Source organism: Fundulus heteroclitus, chromosome 14, assembly GCF_011125445.2.
Source record: "Fundulus heteroclitus isolate FHET01 chromosome 14, MU-UCD_Fhet_4.1, whole genome shotgun sequence".
In the NCBI taxonomy this organism is placed as follows: Eukaryota; Metazoa; Chordata; class Actinopteri; order Cyprinodontiformes; family Fundulidae; genus Fundulus; species Fundulus heteroclitus.
This window is the reverse complement of record NC_046374.1, coordinates 14330994-14345117: the sequence shown is the minus strand read 5'-3', so window position 1 is coordinate 14345117 and position 14124 is coordinate 14330994. Positions and strand designations below refer to the sequence as shown.

At 41.5% G+C, this 14124-nt stretch overlaps 2 protein-coding genes across 3 annotated transcripts in view; both read left to right on the top strand.

Moving 5' to 3' along the window:
• Positions 1-4722, top strand: part of tesk1 (testis associated actin remodelling kinase 1) — a 42979-nt gene extending 38257 nt beyond the window's left edge. For both annotated transcript variants that reach the window (XM_012853964.3, XM_036146338.1), the window contains exons 9-11: positions 411-497; positions 2651-2747; positions 2845-4722. In XM_012853964.3, coding sequence (XP_012709418.2) covers positions 411-497; positions 2651-2747; positions 2845-3950 — 1290 coding nt within the window. In that variant the 3' untranslated portion in view covers positions 3951-4722. The remainder of the gene's footprint in view (positions 1-410; positions 498-2650; positions 2748-2844) is intronic.
• Positions 4723-6812: 2090 nt separating this feature from the next.
• On the top strand, positions 6813-13800 carry si:dkeyp-75h12.7. The gene is made up of 8 exons (XM_036147011.1): positions 6813-7009; positions 7312-7432; positions 9570-9739; positions 9892-10070; positions 11039-11201; positions 11408-11532; positions 11613-11793; positions 13748-13800. The coding sequence occupies exons 1-8, from the start codon at positions 6937-6939 to the stop codon at positions 13798-13800; spliced, it is 1065 nt and encodes a 354-aa protein (XP_036002904.1). The 5' UTR covers positions 6813-6936.
• Positions 13801-14124: the final 324 nt, after the last annotated feature.

Here is a 14124-nt window from a genome sequence, read left to right as displayed (position 1 = left end):
ATCTTTCCAAATAAGTACCACAGCAGAAATGATGCAGTTGGCACTGAATTAAGACTCAGCATAAGTTTCAACTGTGGCTTTTTCTCCGTTTTTGCACAGCTGGTGTATTTGTCTGCCTGTTCTGTGTGGATTTCACATGCAGCTGCATAAATGACATAAATGTCCAGCTGTAAGTGTTTGGTTATTTAGTTTAAAGCCCTTTGTGGCCATAGTAAGAACACCCCCCCCCCCCACCCCCCAATTATGGTTGGTAAGAAATTATCTGCCAGAACGGAAAATTCCTATCATTAGAAATTGGAGTCTAAGGTTTGGTTTGTATTTTTGTTTTCTCTCAACTGAAGGGGGGGGGGGGGGGGAGTAAACCAGTTTAAAGCACCCTTAAAATATTTTTTGTGTGTCTTTTCCTTCAGGACTTTGGCCTGGACGTAGAAGCCTTTCAGCTGATGGTTGGAGACTGTCCACCCTACTTCCTGGATTTGGCCATCGCTTGCTGTAATGTATGAAATGCTCATTAGACACACACATGTGCACCATCTCTGATATGACTGCTCTCCAGCGTGCTCTGTCTGTGTTGCAGCTACTTGCGTCATGGCAGTAGGGGGAGTTTAAGGGAGCTTTATCTTACTTTATGTAAATAACAAAAAAAATAAAACTGCAATATTTATCATGATTTAGTTTCTTTTATTTAGGGAAAGAAAAGGGACAATTATTGCTACTGCTGCTCAAGTATTTTAACATACAATTACAGGTGAATATTATCAATGGGGTTTATTGTAATGTTTATGCATAAAGTAACAATTTAAACACCTGCTAAATTTAGTATAACTTTTAGTGTTTATGGTGTAGAAGGTATATCTTTTAATACATGTATAAAAAGCTGATTTATCTTTAGTTTCTTGTGTTTTTTGCAACAGAAAATCCCTACAAAATGGTCAAATGTTTCTTTTTAGGTGAAAATTGTAAAACGCTGGGGCTATGGTGACGAAAGCATGTACTGTTGAACCAAGAGGAAATTTAAACTGCAATAGACACCTGCAACCCTAAGAGGGCAGCACTAAGACGGGTTTAAGACAAATATCGCCGAACTAAACCAGTCCACATAAAAATCAGAAGAATTGCACAGGAACATTAAAGTTAAAATCTGTTATTTTTATTCAATTATTTTCTCCCAAATCCACTCTGGTCTTATTTCTTTCTACTGAGGCCTTCCTCTTCTCATAAACTTTAACGCGGTTTGCTTCATGTGACTCTCAGCCATGTTCAATGAACATGGACTACAATGAACGGCTAACACCGAAGCTAACTGCTAAGCTAACTGGATACATAAACACTAGAAGTGCACATGCACACCCAGCAAGTGGAATGAGCATGGCGTTATGTGAGCGCGTCAGAATGATTAGCATGTGAGACGACCAATAGATAAGGCGACACAAACTTTAGAGACAAGATGTAAGAGTAGGACCAAAACTCTGACCAATCCCTGCCGTTCTGTCCAGATCACAGGATTGGTCAGAGATTTTACAGGCCTGCAGTTCCCACAGACATCTAATTTTTTTTAACGTCCTTTTTCTGAATACAATATGTATTGTATACTTTCAGGATGGAAGGACTATTTCTCAAAGTTTAACAAAGTATTTCTGAACAGGATTACCAACTATAGCTTTAAAGTAGCACCCTTAGGTCCAGTTTATCCAGATTTCTGGGGTGAGTTGCACTTTAAGAGGATTTTAAGCAGCTGAACAGAAAGGAGAAAAGAAAACAGAATCATGGAAACCTAGCGGGTTTTAAACTGTGACTTATTTAAACACTGTTGTACTCCGATACCAGTAACCACATCACTAGCCTGACGGGAGAAATCTAACTTAAAACAGAACTTAAAGTACCAAAGTTATTTTGGCACTTAAAAATGTACAAAATAATAGCTTCAATCTGTTCATTCACCAAGGTTGTCACAATTTTAAAGCTTTTCTGTTTTCTGCCTCTCAATTCAACTCAATCACTTTTATCTACAAGATGGGTAATTGTTTACCTGACTCCGCCAGATAGATTTGCTCCGCATATCCATCTGGAAACCTTCCGTTGAAGTAATTTTGGGAAGGGGCGAAAATACTGGTTAGCTGATTGGCCTATATTGGTGATAGACGGGCCAAATGAACCAATCAGATTCGTCGTCACTCTGTTACGAGCGACGACGAAAACACAACCACAAGCCAAGCTACTCTTGCTGCTGCAGGTAAAGGCTCGTTAGCTCAGCAAAGAAATACTCTGTAATTCCGATAAAACTTGCTCGATAGCCACGCTAACGCTAGTTTCATCGGCTGAAGCCGCCATGTTCTTTAGACTGAACTGACGCGCTTCTCGTTGCGTCACACCTCAACCCGCCTCAAAGCCAACGCTGATTGGACGTTCGTTTGGTGAACGGCTCCAAATTTTCTTTAACGGAGAGTAGCCAGACTGATCTGCGAGTGAAACCTTGAAAGCTCGCGAGATCAGGATGGTCTCACGAGGCTAGGTAATTGTATTGGATGGAAAACAGATGATTAATGATTATGGTTGTAAATAAAATCCTGTATTTAGTCAGAAGTGTTAAGCACTCGTTCTTTTCATGCTTTTCTTCAGGCTGTAATCTGTATCCATTTGTCCTTCTCAGATGTCGGCGAAACTCCGTCCATCTTTTGCCCAAATTGTAGCCGAGCTGGAGAAGAAACGAGCTGAGAGACGGCAGAGAGATGAACCTCCGTTGAAAGGTGAGGCCTTGTTTGTGTGCCATGTGAGAATAATCTGATATTTACTGTATCCATATGCTGCATTAGATGATTTTTCTCCCTATAATTGCTTCTACAGACGTCAGACCTCGGCGAAGGCCCTCACTCTGCGACACGGCTGATCCACGTCTCTCTAGAAGCAAGTCGGACATGCTCCATCCGCCGGAGACGCCTCCCTGCGTCTCCCTGGTGCCTTCCGCTCGGATCAACCCCTTCTCGCAGCGGGAGGACCTGAAAGGGGGGAAAATCAAGCTTTTCGACACTCCCAGCAAGTCGGTCATCTCCCTGACTTTCACCTTGCCTCCCCCGCCGGACTGCAACGACGTTCCGGCGTCTGAAGCCGAAACGGTCGACATTCCAAGGAGGCACAGGCGATGCCACTCACTGCCGTGCACACCTCCACCTCATATGGTGTCTGCACCGAATACCATCCTCACGGAGGAGGATTCGATGTTTGAGAGGAACGATGACGTGAACGGAGGAGGGAGTGAGGAGGAGGAGGAGGAGGAGAGTTTGTTGGAAGGAGAGAAGGAGACTTCTCCGGCAGGGGATTCAGGTCTTCCACTGTCTATCGAACCTCTGTCGCTGAATCTTGAGGACCAAGAGCAGCAGGAGACGGAGGAGGAGCCCATGGACTGCACCGTCTCCCCAGATACGCAGGACATCAGGTCATCCCTTTACTCCAAGCAGCCTCCTCCCTCTCACTCCTCGACTCCCTTCCATCCCTCCGCCCCGTCCTTATCAAACGGCTGGAAGTCGGCCATCTCCAACGGGCCTCCGTGCCTGCCGCCCCTCTCCAGCCTGGACAACCACAGTGTGATTGTGAGCCGACCGCTCGGCTGGGGCGCTGCCACAGACTCTCCCCCAACAACCAACAACAACGGCTATCACTCCCCGCCCAGCGACCCCGCTGGCTCGTCCCCGTTCGGCTCCGGCAGCGGACACTCGCTGGACCAGGAGGAGGTGATCTCCTGTCCCGGCTGCTGCCTGGCCGGACTCCGTTTCCCCTCGGTGTGTCTGAGAGCCCCCCCTCGCCGAAACCCCTATAAGAACTTGAACGGGGACCACGCAGCCTCCCGCGGGCTGCTCTGTCCAGGACCCAAGGGCCTGTCGCCCTCATCTACGCCCACGACCACCAACACCAGCCTGGATCCGGGATTGGCCTTGCCAGAAGCTCAAACATGAACCCTGAACCGTCAACACCAAATGCGAAGCTCTTCCCTGGGAATTAAGCGGGTCTTCTTAAAATTTGCACAGATTTTAATGCAGCAATACTTATTTTCCAGACACATTTTCTTTTTTTGTTGTTGCACAGAGGTTCGTGTGTCTGCATGAGTTCATTAAAATACTGTCCAGACTTAAAAGAAATGACTCTCTCCAGGAACGCTGTGGGACTTTGCGTGTTGGGGCGCCCTCTGCTGGACTGAGGGCGTCCCAACACACGGTGTCGGCTTGTGACTCGACTGATCTGACTCCTATCCGCATGTGAGCACTCCAGTTTGTGGCAGCGAGATCCTGTAAATTTACAGCTGTAACGACTCTTACGCCGGGCGAGACTGATGACGCTGAAATGAGGAATGTTAGTATTAATACTGTTGCAATGATTAATTTTTTGACGTTTTGGTGCTGCTTCTGAATGGACAGGCCGTTTTTGCTTTAACGTGTTTAATTATCAAGAGGTGTACAGTGGTTTTCTGAGTGTTTGAGTAAGCTGGTATGCGAGTGACTGCGTGTGACTGTGAGGATGAGTGGGGCTGTACACCGTTCTTAAGACTATTTTTGTTGCTGTATGATCTTTGTTGGCCCTTCTGGTTGCCTGGTTAAGCACTTCATCTGTATTACTGTTAGTAAGGAAACTGTTTATTGTTATATTTGGGAATGAACGGTCAAAGACCTGCTTAAGAGATGTACAGATTCTTATTATTTAAAACGGCATTGAATAAAAAGATAGAATGCACTGATGATGTCCTAGTTTTTTGTTTGTTTACCTTCATGGATCATTTTAACCTTAATCCAAATTCATCAGTAATTACAAAACCTATGCCAGTAACTTCCTTTTTGTTATGCATTGCCCCAATTATTGACATGGTCCTTAGCTATAATCTTCAAAATACCTGCTGGAAAAAAAAAAATAAAGCAGCATTTTAGTGTAGTGTTACAGACTCGTTGGAATCTGACCAAAACTTGTCAAAAGACATTAGACACAGCTGAGATATTTTATCTTGTTGTTAAACTAGCCCCTGTAGCAATGTTTTATTTCTGAAGCTGTTAGAGGACATTATTTGACAATTATCTCAATAAAGCATGTAATCTTTCTCCGCTAATTAAAGGATTTCTACACTTGGCTTTTGTAAATTAACCTGTTGACAAGTCGGATGAAAAGAGATGGAGATTTCCACGGGCTGAAAGGCACAAGTGCGCAGAACCAAGAAGAGGACAAAATTGGAATCAAGACTTCTCTAATCATTTTGTGTTATAGTTCTGATGCTGAGTTTATTTTTTATTTTTCCTCAAAATGTTGGTTTACACGCCTGATTTTAAAAGTTCCAGCAGGCTTTGTTTGTTTTTCCTTTGTGGAACTGTGCTAGAGAGCCCAGACCAACATCCTTTCTTTGTACTATTTAGCTTTATATACGAACATATTAAGACAATATACTCATTCTTTCAAAGCTTTTGGATCGTTAGCACTTATTAGCTTAAAAACATTAGCTTGTGTGCCACTTAGTTGACGATCTCTCAATCAATTCTTGGAAACTTAGCCTTTTATAATTACATGTCAGCGTCTCTAAATCTGTTTATCTCACCAACACATCTTCAGTTCTATACAAGCCGCCTGCTAATTAGCTAGTATGAGCTTGAAGATGTTAGCTTGTGTGTCAACTTACTGCATCTTGGTGGAAAGTTTAGTTTTCCTCTTGTATCTGTAAGGATTATAGAAGCCTCTGAGTACTGCTTCGCTGATAGTAAGCTAAACCTTTTGTTTTTCCAAAGATACTTGTATATCAACACATTTTAGCTTGTATGTTGACATACTGCACTTGGTCAATCATTTACAGACCTTATCTTTCATCACTGTTGGACTCATTAGCGTCCACACTGTTAGGCTCTGTAACTACTATTTTACCAAATGACATGTATAAAAATTTAAATCAGGTTTTGAAAAGTTTGTCTATCAGCAGGCCCATGGTGTATTAAGCTTCTGGTTTGGAAAAACTTAGAAATGTGTGGTATTGCATAATAAAGAGGGAACCTATTGAAACCTTGGGTTTAAAGTTTAGTCTTAAAAGACCGGTGGGGTTCACATAAACCCCACCACCTATTATTCCGGAAAATCTGTTCAAGTAATGTGTCGGGGAATATTAGATTATAGGTCTTCTTTGGTCAAGCAATACAACATATGAAAAAAAGCACCCAACACAATGAAATTCTTTAACATGGCACATTTTGTAAGAATGTTTGAGACTTCAAATCTTGTTATATAAAAAAAAAAAAAAAAAAAAAATGCAAATCACAACCCATTAACATCTAAAACACATGGTTAAGCAGTGTGTCATGTAAGATGAACACATGTCTAAATGCCAAATTGTACTTTATTCATAATTAGTGTACACTGCATGGTCATTAGTAACTGTAAGTAATGAGAAAACTGCCATGAATGCTTTATTTTCCATCCTGCTAAATAAGGCAGTTGTATCACAAAAACCTTTAGGAAACTTAATGCAATACATTTGCAAGATAATTTTTCTCAAACTTATTGCAACTTTCAACCAGACTTTCAGACATTTTTTGTCAATTTCTGTTTTCTATTACAGATGATTAACACCAGACCACAAAGATTAGCTCTACACAGAAGCAGCAATCCATTAAATATGTAATGCACAGAAACCCTTAGATTGTAGAGCCTCCATTCATGGGTTCCTTTCTCACCTTTCTCTTTAAGTGGATCAAACCGTCTATCCTCTCCGACGATATCTCTCTCCACCCCTTCCACCTTCCCGTTGTCATGAGGCTCGCCAGTCTTCCAGTCTTGCAGGCGTTTCTCCTGCCTCCTCTATGGCTCATCACAGAGTCATCCGTCTCGTTTTAAAGGGAGTCTGTAGCCTCTGATGCTCCATGTTGTTTGAGCTTATCATAGTCTCACTTTCCTCAGTTCAGAGGTTGCACAGTGGCCATGAGGACACGAGGTTTCACACGGTGTGGAGTTATATTTGGGCTGTCTGTAGTGATTGTCCGACTCATTGGCGGTGAGTACCAAAGATGCTTGGGGATTTTGAGGCAAAATGTATTAATTAGGCTTTTTGATGCTCTTGAATTTTTTAATCCTGGTTGAAATGCCCTCTTTCATGTAAGCGGTTCTTCTTCTTTTTTCTTTTCTTTTTTTTTTTTTTGACATTTCTCGTTAAATGTTGCATCAAGTTACATTCTCTGGTATGTGCATCATGCTCGTGAGGCTTAACAAAGTTGTGACAATTGGACTTAAGGGGTCAGTGAGCACCTGTGTGACTGTGTGCTATTTCTGTGTCTGGGTTTCGTGCAAACCTCTCAGGGTCGACTGGGTTAGTCTGCTACACTGCTGTGGAATCACTGGACTTAGGTTGCCTCCTGCGGTGGGATTGTCTCCATGCCAGTCCTAATATCACCTACACCGTGCAGACAAAGACTCAGGGGTAAGTCCTAATGCCTGTGTGTGAGATCAGCAACTCATCTCCCCCGCTTTAGTTGCCATTTACACATATGCATTCATTCATTCATAGGATCAACATTTATGAAAGTAGCTATTCCCCACATTTTAAATATATTTAGATCTTAATAGTGTGTAAATATTACATTAGTACTCCATATATAGATAATATATAGAGTACTATACCCCCACCCCCTTACTAAGTCAGTTAAACATAACTTTGTTTTACTGGGATTTTGTATCATACACCAATACAAGGCAGTGAATGGTTCTAAAGTCAAATGATGATCATGTAGGATTTTCTACAGTTTTTTGTTTTGTTTTGCAAAGTAGAATTCAACATTTTTGTGCACTTGCTAGGGTGTTAAAACCAGATTTGCACATCTAGAGATTGAAATCTGTGCTCATTCTTCTCTGCAATAATAACTCGAGCTCAGTCATAACGCAGGGAGACCAACTGTGAACGCTAATTTTCAAGTCCTTCCACAGGTTTTTCAATTAGACTGGACTCTGTACAATGTCTCTGTACAATGCATTAATATGCTTTATTCTAAAGCTCTTGAACAGCAAGTATGGGTGGAGGTTTCAAGTCTTTTGCAGCCTCTCGCAGGTTTTTCTTCTTCTAGGTTGGCTCTTTAGTTAGCTGCATCCATCTTTCCACCAACTTTGACCAGCTTCCACGTCCTTGGTGATGAAAAGCCTTCTTATTGCATAACTCTGATGAAAGTGGTGTGTAAACACAGATGAAAAGAAGAAAGTTTGCCATGTGTTCTACATGGCTTAAGGAAAACTAAAAATCGGACTTCTTCTTACTTTCTTTCAACAATGGCTTTCTTCTTGCCACTCCTCCATAAGGGTGAAATTTGTGCAATGCACGGCTAATAGAGATCCTGTTAACTCATTCTCCCTCCTGAGCTGTGGCTCTCTGCTGCTCCTCCAGAGTTACAACCTCTTGGCTGCTCCTTTTGCTCATACTCTCCCTGCCCAGCCTGTGTGCTTGCTTTGACAGCCATGTCTTGGTAAAATTACACTTGTGCAATACTCTTTCTGGTTTTAAATGATGGATGGAACAGTGTTCAGTGAAGATTTTGTTTTACTTCCAAACTCTGCTTTTATCTTCTGTTCATCTTCCTTAGCCTCCATGCTGCTGTTGGTTCACTGATATTCTCTAACGAACCTCAGAGGCCGTCAGAGAATAGCTGGATTCAGGCTGAGTTTAGTCACATGCACAAGTTTGCTAGCTGACCTTTGAAAGCAACTGGTTGCCAAGCATTTAGCAGTATAAAAGTAACAGGGGAACCTTTTTGCTTTTCATATATTACAACATTTTTTTTATTTATTTTTTTTGCTTGTACAAATGAAACCAGTTTTATTTTGCCTGTGTGTAAAGGTTTTTGCTCCTGTGCATCATTGCAGGGCTTTCTTATACTGCTACTCGTTGATTTGCTTATTTTATAACAGTAATTTTGATATTCTTCATTTGTTTGTCAAACACTATAGATTGTATCCTTACAAAGGCAATTTAACTCAAAGGCAAATTAGCTCAAAGTTCCTGTAGTCAGCATTTAACCCTGCAGAGTTTTCAATTATTGCACCTTCCTTCTAAAGGTCTTCCATTGGGGGTTCATAAGAATTTAGTTCTAGATGCATAATATTTCTATAACACCAATTTTTAGCTCCTGTCTCTAAAGACCACCCATCTTCTATCAAAAAATTTAAAGAATGACACTAATTTATCAAATTGTGAAGGAGAGCTTTTTTTTTCTTTAAGGTTCAAGAGAGCTAATGAAGGGGTTTGCTTGGAGAAACGTTTTAAAATTAATTCAAAGGAAGGGGAAATGTTCTGTAGACTTTATAAAAAACCGAGAATTTGTTGAAGAATAATATGATTTGAACATATGCTGTGTGTAAACGAAGCAGCTCTCTTATGAAAATTAAACTATTTTGGGCCTGAACCCCCAATGTTTCCAGACCCTAAAAACGCCCCTGCTGTGTTTTATGTAAAATTGGAACCACACTGTGTTAGTTTTCCTTTAAAAGGAAGTAAAACTAGAGTGAGCAGCAGCACAAATAAAGCCATTATGATCCACAATGCATCTGCGATCTCTTGTTTCTGTCTCCAGGGATCCCTGGCAGGACGTCCCGTGGTGTGTTTGGATCTCCTCCCGAAGCTGTGACGTCTCCCATGTCTTTTCGGACTTTGAGCTCTACAACATGATTCGCCTTGGAGTCCACCTCAGCCCCAGCTCCACTGTCTGGATCAAGCCACACAAGTTTGACTACAGCGACTTCAGTCAGTGGCCATCTGCGGTCTTTTTTTCAACAAGCTCGAACCACAGATACAGACTCATGGGGGTCATAACCTGTTCTGAGGCCTAAAATAAAAATCTGGACCTTGGGGGTAATAACACTAATGGTTTTCTGCCCTCTCTGTCCCCCCCGCAGCCTTCAGCCCTCCATCTGTCTCAGTCTCTTTGAAGAACGACAGCATCTCTGTGAAGGTGCAGTTTCCCTGCGCTACCAACAGGAGGTGCTCTCATGATGCATGCTGTCCCATCTCAAAGCTGATAGACCCCTGGACCACAGTTACTGTGTACAATGAGCGCAATCGCTCTGACAACCAGGTCTGACATTAATCCTGTTCAATTATATCATCCTATCTAGTATTTAGAGGCAATTTTCCAGTTGTTTGGAGCTGAAAAGCAAATCAAAGATACAACATTCAGCCAAACTGAGGATCTACAGCAGGGGTGTCAAACTCATTTTGGTTGAGGGGCCGCATACAGCTTAATCTGATCTCAAGAGGGCCACACGAGTTAACTCATTGCAAAATTAAATAGAACTAATAAATGTGGACTTGTTGTTGATTTTTATATTAAGTTAATTTCACTTTTACACAATATATTATGAATAATGTCAGCGTTTTTAAGAAAAGTGTGTGCAATTTTAACAATACTTTTACTCAGTTAAACATTTACTTGTGCATTATGCATAAGAACTGATCACAGTGATTATACAATGTTGAAAAACATTTATTCACATTTTTTGGAACTTAAAAACACTGTCCTGCATGATAAAATACATCAAACAGATAAAAATTAAGAAATTATTTGAATTTTTCCACACCTGAAGCTTAATCTGCGAATTAAAACACAGCGCCCCTTGTGGATAATATAGGAACTGCATATTTTCAATTAAACGAAGTACATGTTTTTTTCAATAATTGTTTTATCATTCTCTTCCTTTTATTTTGTCCACTTGTGAAAGTCAAATCTGATGAGCTCTTTGTGGCATCTTATTGCCACATTGCCAGACAAGACACTGGAAAAAAAAAAAAAAAAAAAAAAAAAGGTAATGATAATGCATTTAGCCACAGGGCCGGACTAAATTGTTCGACGGGCCGGATCCGGCCCGCGGGCCGTATGATTGACACCCCTGATCTACAGCATGCAAAAATGTCCAAAAGTTGTAATAATTTATTGATAAACATGCATTTTAATCATCGCCTAATTGAAGTTATAAGAAAAAAAACAATTGATTTCAAAACTGCTCAACTTTTGATGTGAATTTCTGTCCTGTTGGTGTGGAGCAGAGCCGCACGGTTTGGACCCAGGAAGTAGTCTCCACCGTGGAGTTCTCAGGTCTGTCCCCAGGTCAGAACTACTGCGCTGTGGCCAACTTCTCCTTCCCAACCTTCTCCATAGCTGCTTCCCCCAAATCTGCTCCAGGGTGTGTTGAAACTGGCTCCCGATGGGGTAAGAAGGAGGCGGAAAATAACTAACCTGATGCATTTGTTTGTCATTTTGGTCTCGGACTCAGAGGTCGGGGAAGGCCTCGCATGATAAGCCAGTTTGAGAGGACGCAATCTGAAACCTAAAGAGCCAAATTAACCCCCTGCTGGTGTTTTATGTGTCCTTAATCCTGCAGCTTTGTTTTGTTGTTTGTCTTTTCATGTCTGCAGGGATGCTGCCAATGTATTGTGTAGGACTTGCTCTGTCCTTGCTGTTCCTGGTGTTGTTTCTCGCTGGCTTCCTGCGAAAACCCAGACGTGACAGAACGACTGCTGACAATCCACCGAAGCCTCTGGTAGGATTTTTTTTCTGACTTCACCCAGTGTTCTGTCTAATAAGCATACAGTATTTTAACCTTTTTGTTTCTGCTTTTAGGCAACTGTTCAAGATGCTGATTCTTCGGCCCCTCCCATCTTTGTCGACCCCTGTGACATCCACGTGGAGCTCGTAGATGACCACAGCTCCATCGACTCTTTTCACGGTTTTCACAAAGCCCCGACCTCAGGCGCAGAAACGAAGCGCTCCAGCCAACCTACGCATTTTGATCACAGCAGAGGTGTGGTGTACTGTTACAACGGGGGTCAGAAGCAAAAAATAGGCTTGGACTCTGGCGTTAGCAGTCCTACTTTGTCCCACTTCCACGTGGAGACATGTAGGTCAAATGAAAAATGAAATACTGATCGGCATGATGCAAAGAAGACTTTTGCAAAAGATTTGTTCCATGCACTGTTTCATTAGGCGCGTTCACACTGGCTTATGATCTCCTGGTCTTGAAAACCTCTTTTCAATGTGAAGACACCCATGTCCCTACTTTGCTCTTACTACTTAGCAGAAAGGTTTTCTGCAGCTATTTCCTCTGTGGAAATTTCCTATAAACGTGGGAGGCTTATGTTCCCCCTTCATCAGAGGAAACATCATTAGGACTTTTACCCGTTTATCAGTAGCGTACGAAGATGCAGATCAAGGAGGTATCTGTGCAGAGTGCCTTCTTGAGTAAGGATTTATTTATTTTCAATTATACTTCCATTGGTGAACCAGCATGTGCAATTTGGAGGTGTGTGTTCGCCTGTGCACACCGATCAATGCAGTGCACACTGTACTGTATATTGGAACGAGGATGGTGGATGGTTCATTTCTTTACTCTGGACCTTTTAGTTTCTGCCGAAGCAGATGCAGGAAATGATGTACATACAGTTGAAACCAGATATCTTCTTGCAGTGTACAAAAAACTTTTATAACCTCTTCTTCTCACTCTCCAGGAGTTAAACAGACATTTTTTTCAGTTTTATGGTAGTTAGGATTATTTAAAATTTTATTTGATTAATACCAGAATGATGAAAGATATTTTTTGAGAATGTTTTGACGACGACGATGATGTCATGGCTTTGTGAGTTTCTGATTATTTCACAACATCTGAGTTAATTAGAGGCACGTTGAGAAGTAAACATCACTCACAATGCTTCCTGGTGGAACATCACGGGCAGCCACTAGAAAACAGCAAAGATACTGAGGAGAAATGTGTCCGGTCCAATCTCCTGATGCCTGACGGTACCACGTAGTAAAAACATCTGAACAAAGATCAGTGGAAACAGGATCCACCTGAGCTCAGTTTTTACTCTCATGTTAACTGGTTTTAATAATTATCTGTTATTTTGTAGATGCATATTTTTTTATGTGAATGTATAAAAATCTATAAAAAAAAAAACATGTTTTCAATTTGTCACCATGGCCTATTTTGTGTAGATTAAAAAAAAGAAAATCTAAAATCAAAGAGTTTTAGAGCAGTCTGCAGTCTGTGGAAAATGTGAAGTACTGTGAATACTTTCTTGATGGACTGTAGGTCTTAATACCGTCAAATTGGTTAGAAAGAGGCCTGCGGACATCAAAGTTGATGTTTCAGAGCGGTATTAAAAAGCCCTGATCTCAGTTCCATAGGAATTATGTGGCCAGAGTTGAAAAGGTGTGCGAGCAAGACTGCATAAAAAAAAAACTTAGTTACACCAGTTCTGTCACGAGGAATGGGCCAATATTCCAGAAAACTGACGTGAGCGCGTAGAAGGAAGCCTAAACTGTTTGACCCAAGTCATAAAGTCTGAAAGGCAAGACAGGGTTATATTAAATACCTTTGAACATAGAATGATTAGCCTGACGCTTTGGCATTAGACCAGCTTGTTCAAATTCTCTGAAGATCAAGTCACAAAGGTCAGGGCCATCCATTATGTGGTCACTCCTGCATAAAGCATCCACAATTTGGATGCCAAGCTGTAAATCCACTGACATCTTTCACAGACAAAACTGTAGGTTTATTTTAATGTAGAAGCTACTTGATGACATGAAGCACAATTCCATGCACACGAAACCTTTAATCGAGATGGTCAAAATGTTATGTTTTCAACTATACCAGTTTGTGCTTAAGCTGTTTGTTTTTGGCTCATTCTTATCATTATTTACCTGTTAGAGATCACAAACGGTTCCCGATCATAACTGCGTCAATTTCTTCTGGTTCTCAGGAGTCACAGTGCAGCATGAGGTCCAAGATATGACCTTCGAGAGCTACAACTGAGGCAGGAATATTTTTTTCTGTGTACACATCTGCAGTTCAGTGGAAAATCTAAATCTGGATGTTTTTTTTTTTTCCCCCTCAGTTCGCTCTGTGTCGCGATCCAGTTTAAGTCTAAAAGTCCATAGCGTGATCTTTGACAAATAAGAAGCAGGAACATGTTGAAATCCCAACATGCCTACACTACTTTTGGCATCCAAAGAGATAAGAATGGAGATGTTTCCAGCATTTATTGCTCTAAAGACTCATCTGACTCACTATTGCCCTGTAGCTTACTGAACCCCCCCCCCCCCCCCCCCCCCAACCCAACCACATGAAAAAGAATAT